At 40.2% G+C, this 20,342-nt stretch overlaps 2 protein-coding genes across 2 annotated transcripts in view; both read left to right on the forward strand.

Moving 5' to 3' along the window:
* Positions 1–20,342, forward strand: part of CCDC160 (coiled-coil domain containing 160) — a 283,018-nt gene that overhangs the window by 97,061 nt on the left and 165,615 nt on the right. The window lies entirely within an intron of this gene.
* On the forward strand, positions 15,213–19,497 carry LOC144829430 (coiled-coil domain-containing protein 160-like). The gene is made up of 2 exons (XM_078688568.1): positions 15,213–15,229; positions 18,524–19,497. Exon 2 carries the CDS (start codon positions 18,543–18,545, stop codon positions 19,437–19,439), a length of 897 nt encoding a protein of 298 aa, XP_078544694.1. The 5' UTR covers positions 15,213–15,229; positions 18,524–18,542; the 3' UTR covers positions 19,440–19,497.

The raw sequence follows: 20,342 nt of genomic DNA on the forward strand, positions 1-20,342 counted from the left end.
CAAAAGAATGGAACACTTTGAAAAATTTGAACCAAGACAAAAGTTTAACTTTCCAGAGAGCAGACAAGGGCGGTGCCCTTATAGTTATGGACACTGAATTCTACAACTCAAGTGTTAATGAGCATGTCCTAAATCAAGACATATACCTCCCTCTCAGCTCGGATCCCACACAAGAATACCAGAAGGTATTATATCAAATCGTGGATCACGCGCTAACCATGAAATGGATAACTCAGAAAACCCATGCCTATTTTCACATAACACATCCAAGAAGACCGCAACTGTATATGTTGCCCAAGATCCACAAAGACCCCATCAAACCGCCGTTTAGACCCATAGTCTCAGCCTGCGGATCGATCTCGGAACCAGTAGGTAAATTTGTAGATACATTTTTGCAACCGTTGGTCCAAAGTAGTGAGACATACATCAAGGATACCACAACTTTTTTGAACATGCTGAATGAAGTCAAATTGCTACAAGGAGAGTCGTATTGTCTATGTACTATCGATGTAGTGTCTCTGTACACTTCTATTCCCCACAGGGAAGGCATTGAAGCATTGGAATGGTGTTTATTACACAGTGATCTGGAAGAATATCAGAGACTTTTGATATTGGAGTTGATGCAGTTTGCACTATACCATAGTTACTTCGAGTGGAATGGTCGTTTTTACAATCAATCTAACGGCACATCAATGGGCTTTGGGGGGGCCCCCTCATATGCGAATATTTTCATGCAGAAATTCGAGAAAGACTACATCTTGGATAATCCAGAGTGGAAAGCAGGCATAATCATGTTCAAGCGATTCATTGATGATATCTTTTTAATCTGGCACGGTACAGAAGATACATTGGTCAATAACATAAATTGTTTGAACAACCAGAATGAGAGAATCAAGTTCACCCACACCATCTCTAAAGAAACTATATCTTTTCTGGATGTGAGTATCACCATAAACAATCAAGATATTAGCACCAAAGTCTTTCATAAACCAACGGATAGAAATGCATGCTTGGCATTCCAAAGTTTTCATCCAGAGCCATTGAAAAAACATTTGCCAATGTCTCAGTATATACGACTGAAGAGAATCATATCTACAGAACAAGAATTAGTCAAATCCTTTGAACAACAGACAACAAAGTACAAACTAAGAGGTTATCCACATGATGTACTGCAGCACGCTTTGATGAAAGTAGACAAAATCAAGAGAATAGATCTCTTAACACAGAGAAGGCAAAAATCTCAACAACAAAAAACTGTGTGTGTACTCAAGTATTCATCAGACTCGGCCAGAATCAAAAAATCCATCATCAAACATTGGCATTTGATACAGTTGGAACCCGATCTGCAAGGATTATATGATGATCACATTACCTTTGCATATCAAAGATCAAAAAATTTAAAAGAATTGTTAAATGCACCGGTTAAAGACAAAACCAAATGGAAAGGCATGGCGAAATGTTTCAATTGCATCCATTGCAATAATGTCATCTGCGGTAAAACGCTCACGCATCCTACTAAGGGTTTTTCAATTGCATTGCAACATTCCAGTACGTGTGACACATCTAACTGTATATACATGATCAAATGCCCATGTGGCAAAATATACATTGGCCAAACTGAACGCAAAGTCAAAATCCGAATCACGGAACACAAAAGTAACATCAGACAACGCAATCTTAAATCATCAGTTGCAAGCCATTGGAACGAGATGAATCATCAGATATCGCAATTAAAATTCATGGTCATCGAGTCGATCATACAGAGCCCAGACATGGATCCGATAAAACAGAGACTTAGAGCGGAATTTTATTGGATAAAGAGACTTAATTCCACCCTGCCTTGGGGTTTAAATGATCGTATTGAGTATGCATGGGTATTATAACAGAACTGAAGTTATAGCCAGTGTTTCAGCACATTTCTGTTCCCCCAAAGAAGGTGGTAATGTATAACATCATATGTTCGTTTTAAAATTGGATGCTGTTGTTTATTCTTTTTGGCATATATTCAAGCGTCTGCATTTTAATCATTAGTTCAGTCAATGTCATCGTATGGTTCTAATGATAATCGGGTGAGATAACCATGGGTAATGTAGTTTTAGTCGTCCTCCATGGCGCCTTCAGATTGTGAAGTCATTGTACTCATATCACATGACCACGGTATTTCAACCCCATTGGTTGATGCCGCGATCACGTGTAACTCAAGTAAACCTACGAGAAGCTTTGTTGCTTTGCAGTCAGGAAACAGTTTTGAATCCACCGGGAAGCGCGACCGCGCTAAGATTAACGTGAGTGTTACTTTGGGGTGTTAACATGGCGTGTTATTGATATACGATATGCTTAACTTTAAAGCTCTCATAATGAATAGGTAGCGCAGACCTACAATTTGCTGTTAATGACTTAGGAGTTCGATGGGAGCACACATGACCCTGATTATTAGAGAAAATGGTTTACGAGCATTTTGGCAGACGAATGTTTTACTGTGCATTTCGCTTTTTATGTGTCAAATGTATTTCACATTGAGACAGTATGCAGAGTGACTAATCTGGTCCTGTTTTGTTTTCATTTAACAGACCCCTGACGAAGGGTCATGTATTTCCGACCCGAAATGCATTGGGTGTTGTAAAAAAAAAAATTAAAAAAAAAAAATGGCGCATTACTCATATTGATGTCAGTGGCATAAGAATTTGATTATGTTGCTAAACACGAAGAAAATTGTATAAATTTACAAATGAATCACGGCATACTTGAATGTTTCAAATAAAAAGCTGATGAACTTATCATAGAAAACCACGTTTTCATTGTGAATTGGGAACCCGTCTGGAGTCTAGCGAGTCTAAACTCAACAATTGTTACTGTTCATAAGGCACGCTCATGACTGTGTGCGACGACGTGGGCGACCAAAAGTAACTTTATTAATTCACACTTTATAGGAGTGCTCAGGATACCATTCTTTTTTTATCATTCATGACATGGTCAGTGATATCACTCATGACATCACTGAAGACATCTCAAATGACATCACTGATGACATCATCCAGTGACTGTGTGTTTCTGTAAAGTTTAAATATGTTTTATATATATGGCAAGGTTTATTGAAGAATCAGTGGGTGTATAAGTGTCTGGATGAAGGATTTACGAGGCGTGTGACTGATTGTATAAGTGATTGATTAAACGTGCCTTACTGAATACATGCATTAGTGACTAAACTGAGTGAATGTCTGTATCAGTGTGTCTGTTGTTGTGTAAGCTGGTACATGGGTTGGTCAGTAGCTACATGACAGTTTATATGGGTTATTGATTGTTTGCCTGAGTATTTGTAGCGGTGCCTAAGTATGTGTGTGTGTGGGTGGGTTGGAGGTGTGTGACTCTGTGCATAGATGTGTGACTAGTTGATTCACTGGGTGTATGGGTTCAAGTGTGCATGTGGAAACAGCTCTATGACTGGGTGAGTGTGTGTACGGGTGTGTTCGTGAGTGAATGGAGGTTTCAGTTGTACATGTAAGTAGCTACATATGTAAAAGGCAGTTTATGTGAGTGATGGTGTATATAAATAACTATATGTGACAGTGAGTCATTACGAGAGTGGCTGTATGGATGATGTCATCAGTGATGTCACTGACCATGCCATGAATAATGTAATATGTGACGTCATGAGCAGTGCATTGCGGGGGCGCGAGTTATAGTTAGCTGAACTAACTATAACGGTGGAATTTCTATGGTTTTGTATGAGTGAAATGTCCAGCTATATATATATACACACACATACATACACTGAAAAAAACATAGGTTTCAGGGGCGTTATAGTTAGCTGGACATTTCACTCATACAAAACCATAGAAATTCCACCGTTATAGTTAGTTCAGCTAACTATAACTCGCGCCCCCGCAATGCACTGCTCATGACGTCACATATTACATTATATACACCCACATATACATACACACACAAACACACTCCAGTCTTCTCCTTACAACAAGGACGCCGACACAGGGGTTCAAATCCTTTGAATAAAATCTCAGTTTATTCAGTTTTTACAGTAACACGTTTCGCCTGTCTCTCTCTCACACAATATTACCTACTGGCGGTTGCCAGTAGGTAGTTATAGTTAGGACCTATTTTCCATAGGAAATCCGCAACATTCTATTTGGAATAACTTTAGCGCCAGTCGACGAATCTTCGTGAAATTTTCAAAACTTATGACCTGCTCCGGTCCGCTCCTATCCTGAAAGTCTCGGGGTGATTCGTCAAGCGGGGGCCGAGAAAAAAGGGGGGTCCCAAAACGTGTTTTCCCCATGCACTTTTCCATAGGAATCTTTAATCGCAGTTACAGCCCGCCCTGCTGAACGGAATTCGTCCTTGGTTCCCACTCGTGCCTTTTGGTTCACACTCGTGCCTTTTGGTTAAATGGTGTAAATCTGTTCAGTAGTTTTTTAGATATTAAAGGAAAAAATACATATATATCTGGGCGGAGCCTAACGACACATCTCATCGTGAGATCTGATTGGCTGTCAGCACTTTAATCCAAGAAGTGTTGGCAGCCATCTTGGGACCAATATACATGATAGCACCTCATTAAAAAGCATTGCAGTTAATAGAAGGTTTTAAGACTCTATACAATATAAATCATTTGTTGATGGTACCATACTCATTTTAGGAATTGTGGTGTGTTCTAAGGTGATTTTACCATGTGAAAAAGCCTTTTGCTGGGATATCATGAATCAAGTTTGAGAGAAAACTATTTTCTCATGCTTTTCCCACAGGTTTGGAAGGTGATCTAAAAGCTAAACTGAGAGCATATTTTCTGTAAATTCACATTATCTTTCTCAGTCATGTGAGAATGAAGTCTGACATTCTCAGTAAAACATGTACATCCAACAAGAGCAGAGACCGTCAGTTGATTCCTTTGTGTTCTACTGCAGCTTCCCAGAGTGTTCTAAAGAACAACTAGAGTGCTAACAGCCTTACTTATGACAAAAGAATGGCACACCTGAAGCCATCTTGATTGGAATAAAGTGGTAACTCTTAAAACATTTACTTTAAATAGGAACAACATGAGGGGGTTCATTTTGCCATAGAAAGTATGATTAGTGCTGCAGAAAGAAAAATGAGGGCACATTTTGAGTGACTTCTCAAATCCTCTTCTATTTCATTAAAATAAATTCTGACATGCAGACTGAAACATGTACTTTCAATACCAGCAGCAGACTTCCCTGGTGAGCAGTAGCTTTACTACAGTGATCTAATGAGCAACTAGAGTGCTAACATTCAGAATTTATGACAAATGTGTGACACATCCGAATGCCTTCTTCTTGGAACCAAAGTAAAACATTGAAAGGATTTCCTACTGAGGAGACTGTAGTAAATGAGGAAATTAGGAAACTTCATAACAAATAAGTCTCCCAAGATGGCCACCAGAGACAAAAGAGCCCAAATGTAGCACAAATATCACCCAGATGTAGCTCAAGTATAGCCCAATGACAGAATGTCCCAGAGCGTTCTAAAGAACAACTAGAGCGCTTACAGTCACCTGAAGCCATCTTGATTGGAATACAGTGGTAACACGTAAAACATTTAATTTGCAAAGGAACAAAATTAGGGGCTTCATTTTGCCATAGAAATTATGATTAGTGCTGCAGAAAGAAAAATGAGGGCACATTTTGACTTCTCAAATCCTCTTCTATTTCATTAAAAAATTCTAACATGCAGACTGAAACATGCACTTTGAATACCAGCAGCAGGCTTCCCTGGTGAGCAGTAGCTTTACTACAGAGATCTAATGAGCAACTAGAGTGCTAACATTCAGAATTTATGGCAAATGTGTGACACATCTGAATGCCCTCTTGATGGAACCAAAGTAAACAAGCATTGAAAATGCAATAGGTCTCGCCCTCGTTTAAGTTAAAGCAATTCTGTTTGTAATTAGGTGGCTTTTTAGCTTTGCTTTTATTAGTGTTTTTCAAACTTTCATGTACATACCATGCATATGTATGCATATTTATATATGTATGCATGCATTTATATTTGTATTTATATAGATATGCAGAATATATATATATATATATGTTTATATATGTATGTGTGTGTGTGTGTATATATATATATATATATATATATATATACATATATATATATATATATATATATATATATATATATATATATACACACACACACTTACATATATATATAAATGCATATATATATATATATATGTGTGCATTCATGTGCGGGTAGAGAGAGGTAGAGAGGCTAGAGGTAGAGGTGTAGAGGTAGAGTGGTAGAGAGGTAGAGGTAGAGAGAGAGGTAGAGAGTGAGTAGTAGAGCGCGAGTAGTAGAGAGTGAGTAGTAGAGAGTAGTAGAGAGTGAGTAGTAGAGAGTGAGTAGTAGAGAGTGAGTAGTAGAGAGTCTGTAGTAGAGAGTGTACAGTAGAGAGTTGTAGAGTAGTAGAGAGTTGTAGAGTAGTAGAGAGCGAGTAGTGGAGGGTGAGTAGTGGAGGGTGAGTAGTGGAGGGAGTGGGAGTAGTGGAGAGTGAGTAGTAGAGAGTGAGTAGTAGAGAGTGAGTCGTCGAGAGTAGTAGAGTGAGTAGTAGAATAGTAGAGAGAGTAGTAGAGTGTAGTAGAGAGTGAGTAGTAGAGAGTGAGTAGTGTAGAGAGAGTAGTAGAGAGTGAGTAGTAGAGAGAGAGAGTAGTAGTGAGTGAGTGTAGAGAGTAGTAGAGAGTGAGTAGTAGAGTAGTAGTGTGTGAGTAGTAGAGAGTGAGTCGTAGAGAGTGAGTAGTGGAGAGTGAATAGTAGAGAGTAGTAGAGAGTGAGTAGTAGAGAGCGAGTAGTAGAGAGTGAGTAGTAGAGAGATAGAGAGTGAGTGTAGAGAGAGAGTAGTAGAGAGTTAGTAGTATAATAGTAGTGTGTGAGTTGTAGAGTGTAGTAGAGAGTGAGTAGTAGAGAGTGAGTAGTATGGAGTAGTAGAGAGTGAGTAGTAGAGAGTAGTCAGTCAGTCAGTGTCAGTCTGTGTCAGTCAGTCAGTGTCAGCTAGAGCAGCTCTGCTGACCTGGTTCTCTGGCTCTAAAGCAGCTCTGCTGACCTGGTTCTCTGGCTCTAGAGCAGCTCTGCTGACCTGGTTCTCTGGCTCTAAAGCAGCTCTGCTGACCTGGTTCTATGGCTCTAAAGCAGCTCTGCTGACCTGGTTCAATGGCTCTAAAGCAGCTCTGCTGACCTGGTTCTCTGCCTCTAGACCAGCTCTGCTGACCTGGTTCTATGGCTCTAAAGCAGCTCTGCTGCAGCTCTGCTGACCTGGTTCTCTCCCTCTAAAGCAGCTTTGCTGACCTGGTTTCTCTGGCTCTAGAGCATGGCTCTAGAGCAGCTCTGCTGACCTGGTTTTCTGACTCTAAAGCAGCTCTGCTGGCCTGGTTCTCTCCCTCTAAAGCAGCTTTGCTGACCTGGTTTCTCTGGCTCTAGAGCATGGCTCTAGAGCAGCTCTGCTGACCTGGTTTTCTGACTCTAAAGCAGCTCTGCTGACCTGGTTCTCTCCCTCTAAAGAGGATTGGCTCTAAAGCAGTTTGGCTGACCTGGTTCTCTGCCTCTTGAGCAGCTCCACTGTCCTGGGTCTCTCCCTCTAAAGCAGCTCTGCTGACCTAGTTTCTCTGGCTCTACAGCAACTCTGCTGACCTGGTTCTCTGCCTCTTGAGCAGCTCTACTAACCTGGGTCTCTGGCTCTAGAGCAGCTCTGCTGACCTGGGTCTCTGGCTGTAGAGTAGCTCTGCTGACCTGGGGCTCTGGTTCTAGAGCAGCTCTTCTGACCCTCTTCTTAAGCTGTAGAGCAGCTCTGCTGACCTGGTTCTCTGGCACTACAACGGCTCTACTGACCTGGTTCTCTGGCTTTAAAGCAGCTCTGCTGACCTGATTTCTCAGGCTTTACAGCAGCTCTGCTGACCTGGTTCTATGGCTCTAAAGCAGCTCTGCTGGCCTGGTTCTCTGGCTCTACAGCAGCTCTGCTGACCTGGTTCTATGGCTCTAAAGCAGCTCTGCTGACCTGGTTCTCTGGCTCTAAAGCAGCTCTGCTGACCTGTTCTATGGCTCTAAGCAGCTCCTACAATAATCCTGACAAACATGTCCTTATCTAATCACTCTGCTGAAACATAAGTGCTTATAAACTTATCCTGTGTCAACTACTAGCACTCTAGGAACCGAGTCACTGTCTATGCACTTGCAGAATGACTCAGGCATTGAGACAAAACCCAAGCACTCATAAATTAACTGAGCACTCTGTTTGCAGCACTGTCATCATTCTAGTTACTAGTGATGTTCTTATAGAATACGTACAATATTCTGTGCACAATCCCTACAAACCTCTAAGCAGATACATACTATTGGTACACTCCACTAAATACTGAAGTAGTACTCATGCAGCCTAGGATACCTCATGTCAGTCTCATGCAGTTAGTCAATCAGCCATCCAGCACTATGTTCTTATTGTATCACTCTGCCAATACCTAAGCACTTATGGGGCAGATTTATAAGCCCCCTGCGCCACCAGTACGTCACTTTTTGTAATGTAGTGATGGCGCTGGGGACTCCTCCATATTTACAAGGAGAGGAAAAGCCACCCTGCGTGGCTTTTCCTCTCCTTGAAAATATGACCCATTCAAACGCAGCACTTTGCGTTGAAGTGGCGTTCCATGGTTGTTGCTGTGTCTGTTCCCACACAACACCCAAGGAATAACACATCAGATTTACGATAAAGTGTAAATACGTGTGTATGGTGCACCGTGCGAGGCACAACAAGGAGAAATGTTTTTATTTCTCTTCGCTTTTTCCTCTTTCACTGCATGCTGCATTTCACAGCACACATTGAAGGAGGAAAATGCCTTTAGTGATTGTTTTTGTGCACGACACAGATATCCTTGCACCATGGTGCAAGGGTGCCTGCGTCACTGCATGGCTGCAGTTTGTGTGCTAGTGCAGAGGGTGCACAGAATTGCGACATATTCATGTAAATATGTCACTTCCCTGTGCTTCAGAAGTGCCACAGTTCGGTGCAGCTAAAGGGCTTGCAGTGTCATGCTGCAGCACTTCCTCATAGATCTGCCCCTATAAATTCACCATACAGTACTAATGCATTCTTTCAGTCAATTATGCTCTACACATACATTCATCCAAACTTTCATATATTACCATACAATTATAGTTATTTTTTTTAAACCAGATAAGGTAGTTCTGAACTTTTTTTTTTCTACTGTTTTTTGTTTTCTATTTTTTTGGTCGTTTTTTGACAATTTTGTACTTTTGTTGGTGGTTTTTAAAAATTGAACAAAAAAGGAACAAAGTAAACAGTTAGCTTATGGACTTCAACATCATTCCCCCCCCCCAAAAAATGTGCATTTGTGGTTCCGTTGAGCTGCACAAATAGTGTCCACCGACTGTTCACCATCACAGATGATGGTTTTGCACTCAGTGCAGTGCTGCTGCAGAAAAGCAAATTCTGGGCGAATGTCTACTGGTGGTGCTGAAGTGGACGCTCCGGAGGTGCTAGCAATGCCTGGTGATGGATTTTTTGCTGCATGCCTCATTTCTTCTCGTGCCAGATTCTTCAGGTGAATGGTCCGCAGATGTTTATACATACTCGCTGTTCCACAGAAGTATTTCTTGTCACTGCCTCATGACAGGACCCTGTCACACAGCAAGCATGTGACTTTTCTTTCGTCTACCTTTTTTCTCCGGCAGGAAAGGTGAACATTTTCCATACCACTGTTCCTCCAAGATATCTTCATCTGAAGAATGATGAGCAGCTTGTGAACCAGATGCCATGTCTCCAATGCAATTTTTTAAAAACACCCAAAAAATTCCAAAACCAGCTCTGGAAGAAAAAGAGATGTCTCTCATTAATTGCTCCAAACAGAAACATTAAAATGGGTGGGGTCCTTCAATAGTTACAGTGGGAAATGTTATGAACCAATCAAATCTTTTTTTTTGAGGTCACATGGGATCTGCGCACCGTGCGCTCACGAAGCGCGCACCCCACGCGACTTCGCGAAAATATATTTAAAAATAATATAAGTAATAATAAGTAGAAATATATTATTTTTATGAATACCTTAGATAATCTTTTGCCCTAATATGTACATCAAAGACATGTACATATCATTTTAGAACATTAAAGGATTTCACGGGAGTCACGCACCCAGCGCGCCCCAGCACGTATATGACGTCACGTGGGGCCCGCCACCGCGCAAGCATTGCGTACCGTAATACGCATAATGTGCGGGAGCAGGAGTCGCGGACCGGTCGCATACCGGTCGCATACCGGTCACGCACACCACGGAACATTGTACGTAAATGACGTAACTGAAAAAAAAAACACGCACTCGTCGCTCACCATACGCGGATCCTTCACGACTTTTCCAAAATGGCAGCTAGAATACGCGGACCCACTGCGGTAGGTATGCTTTGGGCGCGCAACTTCCCCCCCAAAAATGTTTTACAAAATTTAAAAAGAAAATTCTATAAATATATTAAATTACAAAAAACTAAATAATTGAAAATATTTCAGTTTTAAATTTATTTTTTATTTTTTTGCAATTTTCAGAAAAATATATAACGTTGGTTAATAAATAAAATATTTATAAATAAACAGTTAAAAAACTAGAAATTCAGTACAAAAAAATAGGTATAACTACTATTGCTCTTAAAAATTTGCATTTGCATTAAAAAATTTGCATTCACTGAAAAAACGATAGGTTTCAGAGACGATATAGTCAGGAATTAGCATTTAAAAAACCTTTGAAATTCACTGAAAAAACCATAGGTTTCATGAGTGTTATAGTTAGCTGGACATTTCACTCGTACAAAACCATTGAAATTCCTCCTTTATAGTTAGTTGTGCTAACTATAACTCGCGCGCCCGCAATGCACTGCTGATGATGTCACATATTACATAATTCATGACATGGTCAGTGACATCACTGATGACATCATCCACGTGACAATCTGATACACCTCAACACACACTAGTATAACCTTTGATCACTCACTGTAAAATACATAGTACCATATTTGAAAGCATTGACACACACATACCAGTTACTACATACGCACTCACTGATTCCCAAGTCTACACACACAACTTTCCATTCGCCCACAGAATCACTTATACATGCAGTCACTGATCAATGGTAACACTATCAAATGTACTCATACACCTATATAGACATTGACACATCAGCAATCATCCTAGTCGGTTATGCAGTGATGCTACTCATTCATGAAAAGAATCAATCACACTTACATTTAATCACCTACACAGTTATACCCACAACAACTGACGTATACATACACATAGTAAATCATAGTTACTATGTTAAAAAATAACCATCACAATTATACACTCATTCATACAGTTACTCTCACAATCACGGACTCTTCTGTATACTTATTTATATACACCAACACTCATATACAATGCCTTTTATTTTTCTACTTTATTGGAGATATACCACTGACACATATATTATTATTAGTTATAGTTAGCACAACTAACTATAACGGAGGCATTTCTATGGTTTTGTACGAGTGAAATGTCCAGCTAACTATTACACTCATGAAACCTATGTTTTTTTCAGTGAATATATATATAAACATACACACACATAGGGTGGCAAGTCTATTTTTAAGGGTTTAGGGTGCGTATGGGTTTTTTTGGGTGGCAAGGGTATGTTTAGGGTGGGTGTGGTTGTTTTGGTGGCAAGGGTATTTTTAGGGTTTTGTGTGGGTATGGGTTTTTGAGTGGCAAGGGTAATTTTAGGGTTTAGGGTGGGTATGGGGTTTTGGGTGGCAAGGGTAATTTTAGGGTTTAGGGTGGGTATGGGTTTTTAGGATTGCAAGGGTATTTTTAGGGTTTAGGGTGGATATGGGTTTTTGGGTGGAATGAGAATTCTTGGGGTGGGTGTGGGTTTTTGGGTGGCAAGGGTCATTTTAGGGTTTTGGGTAAGTATGGATTTTTGGCTGGCAATGGTAATTTTAGGGTGGGTGTGAGTTTTTGGGTGGAAAGGATAATTATAGGGTTTAGGGTGGGTGTGGGTTTTTGGGTGGAAAGGGAATTTTTAGGGTTTAGGGTGGGTATTATGTTTTTGGGTGGAACGGGAATTTATAACATTAACTGTGGAGTGGGTGTGGGTTTTTGGGTGGCAAGGGTAATTTTAGGGTTTTGGGTAGGTATGGATTTTTGGGTGGCAAGGGTAATTTTAGGGTGGGTGTGAGTTTTTGGGTGAAAAGGATAATTTTAGGGTTTAGGGTGGGTGTGGCTTTTGGGTGGAAAGGGAATTTTTAGGGTTTAGGGTGGGTATTATGTTTTTGGGTGGAAAGGGAATTTATAACATTAAAGTATAGGGGTGTGTGTGTGTGTGTAGATGTGTGTGTGTGTATATATATATATATATATATATATATATACACACACACACACACACACACACATATATTGTGTTAATACTTATCAATATTAATTTTATAACGCATATGTCTTGATCATGCATGCCTTTTCCACGAAATTTAAGGTACATACAAACCCATTACATATATATATATACCTGGAGAGTATATACATTAATGGGGTAAAGGCAATCGAGGTAAAGGCATAGTAGTTGTAATAATAGTTGTTAAAACTTTAGTGATTTAGACTAAGTAGTGGTTAAGGAGTCCTTGTTTAGACTGTAGTTGTTCAAGTGGTAGTTGTTCCCAGGGCCGGCTTTAGCACTGGTGGCGCCCAGTGTGACAATCACTTTTGGCGCCCCCCCCATTTCCCATGACCAGCTACTCGTATTCTCTCCCTACCACCTGCAAAAGTGCCCCTCATCTCTCCTATCATAAGATATGGCTAAACAGAGTACGCGGCGCCCCCCTCCACAGGTCAGCGCCCAGTCGCACTGCCCTAAAGCCAGCCCTGGTTGTTTCGATCAAACAGCCCTGCCTGAAAGCTGTTCGCCAGTAGAAGTCTGAAACTGTATGTGTGTTGGTAGCAAATATTTTAATAAACAATATCTGCGTGTGTATATATGAAGCTTCCTCGTTATAAATTTGAAATCAAAACACAAGGCTTTGCCTATGATCTGTCCGGTGTTAAATTCAACAGACATTCTTTATTGATACACAGAATTTCCTTTCATAGTAGCAGGACATATTAGTGTAAATTGAATTACTCGCAACTTTCTATCAAGATGGGAAAAAACATAAAACAGTTGTGCAGTAAAAGAAATTAAGCTGTACGCCCAGAAAACCAGATCCAAGATGGCATTTGTGCCTCCAAGGCCCATGATCCTGAGGACACAACAGGTAGGAATAAGCCTTAGCGATTGACATTGGGATGGTCCCTGACACAGAAAAACTGCATGGCTTGGTCAAAGTGTTATTTAAACAATGTGTTATTTAAATGACACAATTGTTGGCAGCACAAAAGGAGAGGGGAGCAATTAATCATCCCCAGAGTTATATAGTTAGATAGCAGAGACTCGAAACAAAGGTATTGAAGCACTTTGCATGAGCACAAGTTACATTAAATAATGACACATTATTTTGTTTTAAGGAACGAATCCCAGAATTACGGGATGTTTGTTGAGCCGTCGCCGTGACTCAAACCTGGTTCCCCGGTTTCAATTCGGCATCTGGCCCAAACGCCACATCCTCTCCTCTAGCTGGGGTTCTCTCCTTTTCTTTACGCAATATTCAGCGGATTCAAACCAATTATACATTTATGGCATTTCCATTCAATAGTTAAGTTCTAGATTTCTGAATATTTTATATCTGAAGAACCTACCAACCAATGCAGCCTTTTTCAGACCCTCGCAAAAAATGTTTTTGTTTTTAACTGAAACTGCCTCTTCCAATCCACAACCACAAGCCCAAAAGTAAGTTGGGGCTGAAGCGGTCCCCAGTCACCACTTCCCCACTCAAGGCCCTCTAATGCACTGTAACTCAAAGCGAAGTGGGGCCTGCAATGGGGCCCCAATCCCCTCTCACCACCACAGCAGCAGTGTCCCGTCCACACCACCACCCAAAACACTATCCTCCATCCTGCCAGCCTACACCCAAACTAGTTGTGTCCCCCCCCCCCCCCCCCCCCCGCAGAATGTGATTATGTACTCCGTTGTCTCCCAGATTGCACAGATATTGGTCTTGGGCTCAATAGGGGCCCCCTGAACGGGCCCCTCCTCTCGCCCTCCAACCCCCAACCACTTACTGCCAGGGGCCTGCTAGGGAAAGTAGAATGATTTTCTAGATTGTTTAACTATTTCTTATTCTAAGCCTTTGCACGCATTTTGCAAGACATGCAATGTGATGGCTTAGTGAGGGTGGAAAACACGGAACCCTTGGGGCCCACCCCTGTACCACTGGGGCTTCGAGCCTCCATTAGGCCAAAACGCAACTGTGAGAAATTGGGAGTGTTAGTTGACGTGGGTAAGTACGCACCTTGTGTAATAATCACAATTCTTGTCAAGGTGAACCACTAAAGTAACTAACTAAATCTGAGCTCAACCCTCTGGTAGCTATGGCACAGAGCAGACAGGTTTAACTTGGAGGCAATGTGTAACTATAGCAAAACAAATTGACTCTAAAATGCCCCTAAATTTCAGTTTTTATGCCTCTAAGTTCCCGTTTTTGTGCTGCTAAATGTGATCTATGCATCAATATCCTGGATGTTCTGAATAAAGAAAAACACAAAAGGTGAAAAGAAGAAGGACGAGAAAGATGTAAAAATGGTGACAAAGAATGGAAGCAAAGATGAAAAAGAACATGAAAGAGTGAAGTAAAGAGGCAGGGCTGTCTGGTAGTAGATTAAAGAAGCATGACATGGGATCAAGGCACATCTGTCTTGGTATTCAGCACACACGGCATTCAATAGTTTGGGCCGCAGGATTGTGAGCAAAGCTCTTGGCCCGGCACTTATGCATTTAACAAATTAGGCACTGTCCACTTTGCTGTTGAGCATTAACAGTTTTAATTGCCCTTCCAACTCATGGTTCTTCCTGTGCTTTGGCCAATCTTAGCACCCCATATTTAAGCTCTGAGCAGTGGGAAATGAGGCCTAATTATCATCCTGCTGGTCACTTATTTTCATATTTTTTTTAATTATTTTGCTTCTCCCTTGCTGTCTCTACATTATTATTTGGTTGTTTTTGCACAGTTTGGTCGATAAAAAGCCACACGAAGTTAAAAGAGAAAAAACACTGCCTACGTCCTTCAGGTATGGTGTAGTTATGGCAAATGTTAAAGTAGACTAAGGGGTTTTATATAAACTTGTCTATTTTCATTTCTGCTGTTAAAAGCCGTGTGATCCATGATGCGGTGCCATTCAAAGTAATTCTACTTAGTGAAGTTAGTTTCGACCTAGCTTTGTAAATAACATTTTGTAATCCTGGCTCCTTCATATTTCCATCTAGCAGATATTCTGCGTTTGTTGAGAGAGAGAAACACATTTTATCAGCTCAAAATGAGGAAGGACCACTAATTACCTCCAAATAGTATCTATAAATGCCTTGTACCAACAGGGCTTCACAGTTTGTTTTTCACCCTTTGCTTAGGCCCGTAAGCCACTATGAGCCTATTAAATTTCCACTTGAACTGGAAAAATTGAAAGTGTGTTCACCTACTTGTTTTTCTCTTTGTTACGCTTTTCTTTATATAATTTAGCTCCTAAAAGAAAAATGATGGTCTGCTTTAAGGGCTACTTAAGTTCTCTTTGGGTTGCTCACAAAATAATATTTAAAACAGTGGTGTAACAATAGCCCCTGCGAGGCGATGGGCCCTAGCTCCAGGGGGCTTCCCCTAAGCAAATGTGATAGGTGGCGTGCCGGGGGGAGGGGCCCCCTTCCATGTACTTTGCAGGGGACCCCCCTCCAGTTTCGTTACGCCACTGATTTAAAAGGTAATTAATCATTAATTCTTCAGACAGGTCCAATACCAGAAGAAAACACCAGTCTCCTTTGTCACTGACAAAGTGAGACTCTGTACAGGATGCAGTATTAAAGCGGTCGAAGTAAAGCTGTGCAGTTTGAGAGACACACGTTTGCCACCTCAAAATTCTCATTCTGTTTTCTTAATTTCAGTTGTGAAACACTAGCCTAATGTGCCTAGTGTAATCGTTTAAAGGGGATTACATGGGAGTATTTTAGATAAACCATAAGAGACGTTTAGGCTTTTCATCCTACTTGATGGACTTCCAGCACTGAAGATTGACTTTGGCACTTTTAGAAATCAATATCTAGGGCTTGTGGCTGAGATTATAATTCTGTACAATATTATAGCAGTGCTCAGTGTGTCAATGAGAAAATTAAAGTCTCAAAAGTTATTACATATGATTATCTTCTAGACTATTGTCTAGAATAGGGTATAGAGATGAGGATTGAGAAGTAACTTGTTGCCTTGGTGTCTTTAAAGACATATTCTCATCTTTGAAAATCACAAAAGATGTATTCTATTCACAAAGCAGGATATGTTGTCACTAAGGATACTCATGTTAAACACAGAGGTGAATAAGATGATCTATGTAGACTAGTCGCTGTACAGGGATTTTTCCTTGAAAGCTTCTCATCAAATGCAAAAGGTACACAACTTGTACTATAGATTTGCTGCAAAACCAAATTCAGAAAATAAAGAAGTCCCTCTTACATAATGCAGAATTGGCATAGAATATGCTAAGGGAGATGGGAGAGCCGTGATAATAGTTTCTGCTTACTGGATAAGCACAGACCATTGCTTGCTCTTTGAAAAGTACTGATGGAGACGCTATATTCCAAATATTCCTTACTGGGGGTATACGATGATATACCTCAAACTATAAAAAAGGAAATCTGAGAAATTGAGGTAGGATCCTAGTTTGTGTTCGGTAGATATAAAAATGTAACACTGCAAAACCAAATAACGGTCTTCCACAGTTGTGAGTAATGAAAGGGAATCGATTCAGGCATGATTACCTTCTGTCATATTGTGATAGAGGCTAAGATAATTTCATCCAATACCTATGTTGAGCTTTTTTATTTTTCGGACAGTTTAGGGAGATTAGAAATCGCATCTCAGGAGTGCAATGAACCGTTTTCAGTACCTTGCACTATATTATTCTAGTATCTAATAATTTCACTCTTGTTGGTGGAGGTGCCTTTTTATTTTACTCTTTAAAAGTAAAAAAATATGTGACACCTATCTCTTGTAACATCTCTGGCTTGCAGATATTTCTCAAGCCTTCAGAAAAAATTAGTTTGTTTTCTTACAAGTTTGAACTCAAGCTACTTCCAGAACATACGGTGGGTGCTATTCCACATCACTAATTTCATCCTAATCTTTATCCAGTTCCTCTGCGCTTCCTGAATTCATAGATGGCTTGGAAGTTGATTAGTAGGAGGTTGTATTAAATGTATTGACCAAGAACCATTCAACCAAAACTTATTAAAAGAAAGCTTTAGGCTATGGCTGATTTATTTACTGCTTGCAAACATGATGTAGTTGATATGTTTCTTTAAACCTTGATTTCTTATGATACAGATGACCACTTCTGGGAGAAAGTTGAGACACCCTCAGCCTTCTAGCATGTTTCTAAGTAGTATACACATCTTTCAGCCTTGTTTGTACCACATCGACAGTGACACAATCTAGCTGTAAATAGCCTATACTCTTCAAGGATTGTGTTCCTTCCACCATGAAGAATGTTTCTTTAAAAAAGTCCTGATCTGGCATATGTCATTCTTGAATAACTTTATCCTAAGCCTTATCATTTTCCATAACTCCCCTTCTTAGTCCTACACAGTAACTTCAGCCTCTTTGTATTTGCATTCAGTTGGTTTTAAACGAGCGTGTTCCAGGTCTTCAAATAATGAAATTTTATAGACCTGTGAAAAAAAACACCTGCAATATTTTAACCTTTGTAAAATGGAGTCCAGTATCTGTGAGTTTTAGTAAAAGTTAATTGTTAATTTGCTGCTGGCTGCAAAATCCTAGTAACATTCAAGGTATTCAGTGGCAACAGCTCACTTTTTGTCTGTTGGTGACACCAAGAGTCTATTTTCCTCTGAGATGTTCCTGCACAGGCTTCTAATAGGAACTCCAGGGGAACTTCTAATTCTAGGTTGGATGCCTGATTTGGCTAGACTCCTCCACGTCCTGTTTACTCCAAGCATTACCTTGTCTTACCATGTATCCTCATCTAGTCCTAAATTCTGTAAATTGAAAGGAGACCATGACGCAAGAGGAAGGAACAATTACTTGTTACATAGGTTCTTTTGATCTTTATACTCCTTGAGATTGCCAACCCTCTTCCGCAATCTCTTATCCAAAGTGCATCCAATGCAGAGATGAACTGCTTGAATATTTATTGGGGACCATTTGGGCATCCCGCAGCTACTTTGTTCCTTTTGAGCTGATAAAACAGAATTCCAGTCGTCTTCTTGGCAATCCAGGATTCCTTGCTGGTTGGTAATCGGAAGGAGTCTCTAGATCACGAAAACCTATGTAAGAAATGTGTAACTTCCTTTTCTTTAAATTGCAGGTATTAGGATAAATTAACTATGATGGCCAAGGAGGAACATTGGGTTGAGAGACTTTTGTCCCCACATGTCACTGTTCAGGAGTTTTCATCTCATCCCCAACAGTTCGGATCGTTCTTATGTGACAATAAGTCCAAGAAAAAAGCTAAGCGAGTTGAAGAAATCTACAACATTTTAAAGTTTAAAGATGAACAAGAGATGAACATTTCTAAAAATGTTGCAAAGCAGGTTGCCGGAGCGCATGAACGAAAATGTTCTGCAAATGTTCCAGTCTGCATTAAATTATCAAAGGCAGGTGGGGACACAGTTGCCTGCTTTGGAGAGGCATATCTTCTGAGTGGAATAGACGAAAATACCAATCTCTTTATCTCGAAACCGAAGGAAAAAGAATGTATGCCACGACAAAAGCATAAGCATTGTGACGAAGAATCCGATAAGATGCAGCTGTTCATACTAAAGAGTGAGATCTCAGAACTGAAAGCTAAACTACAACAGAGAGAATTAGACTTTCAAAATGTACAAAGAGAACTGTTGGAATCTAGGAAGAAGGCCAGCTGCTATGCTTTCTATATCGAACAGAGTGCGAAAAAAGATGCAACCATTCAGGCTTTACAGGAAGAACTGCATGAAAAATCAAAAACTGTTAACAAGTTAAACAAGGATGTGTATATGGAGAAAAAAGCAAGTGCAAACTTGCAGCTACAAAACAAACATTTACAACAGCAATTAAGTGAGTTGAAACAGCAAAATGAACTTAGAGGTTTGACGTTCAAAGAAACAGTGAAAATGCAGTACAATTCCCAGTTAAATAAATTGACCAATAAAGTAGAAGCTGTTAAAGATGCAGTACACGCGGACTATGACCATAACATTCCAAATCACAGTGCCTATGACATATACAGAAATTCTTTGTCCTAAGCATCACTCCCGTAGGGAGTTGGCAGTTTTTAAGGAAATTGCCAATGAGAAGGAGAAAAAAAGTTGCAGTTTGCGCTCTACCCAATACGATGTAATGTGTTGTTACAAATAAATATCTGTTTTCAAACTCACAGATTTCTATGGTGCCATTGAACATACACCACAAACGCGTCTTAGGTTTCATAAATGTGACCAATAGCTTTGGATATTATCTTTTCAAGTTGAGTGGTAAAGTTAGTATCCTGTGATACACTCATAGAAAATCCCTTACACTTAGAATATTCAAATAAATCATGAAGATAACTTCAATAACTACCTCCCGACCTACAAGTGTTTGGTCAATAACTATCCAACCTTGCCCTCCCAATACTTTTTTGTTGGCACTGTACCAGCAGCTAGATGATTTAATGTGGAGGACTGAGATTTAAAATTCCAAAGGTGTGCCTTTATTTGAGCGTAGCTATGAGGATGAGACCTCTCGGTCCATAAGAAAGAAAACTATGTTGCTAAGCAGCCCCCCACATTAGTAGGGATTTCTTTTTTCAGACAATCAACTAATTATTTGGTTTTTTTTAAGGGTCAAATGATCCTCCACTTATCTAGAACTCTCCTGCTTCTTCCGCCTCTGTAGCTTAAATAGTTGGCCTAACATGTTCACTGGTCCACTGCAAGAACTCATGCAATTGTCTCAGCTGATGAATGGCTTCTTGACTCTCCTGTCCTTACACCAGTTGCACTTGTCCGCAGCATTCTGCCTGATCACAGATGAGCTGACTCAATATTTATGCAAATGTGTGATTACTTTGGAGTGGCTGCAGTTCTGATAATAAAGGTACTTAGGCTACTGACACAACGCCAAGCATCATTTCAGTAGAAGGGTGTTCAATTCCAAACTTGAAATGT

This window comes from Lissotriton helveticus, chromosome 4_1, assembly GCF_964261635.1.
Source record: "Lissotriton helveticus chromosome 4_1, aLisHel1.1, whole genome shotgun sequence".
Lineage (NCBI taxonomy): Eukaryota > Metazoa > Chordata > Amphibia > Caudata > Salamandridae > Lissotriton > Lissotriton helveticus.

Coding starts and splice junctions, on each gene's coding strand:
- LOC144829430 (XM_078688568.1), top strand. CDS start 18,543: ATGATGGCCAAGGAGGAACATTGGGTTGAGAGACTTTTGTCCCCACAT.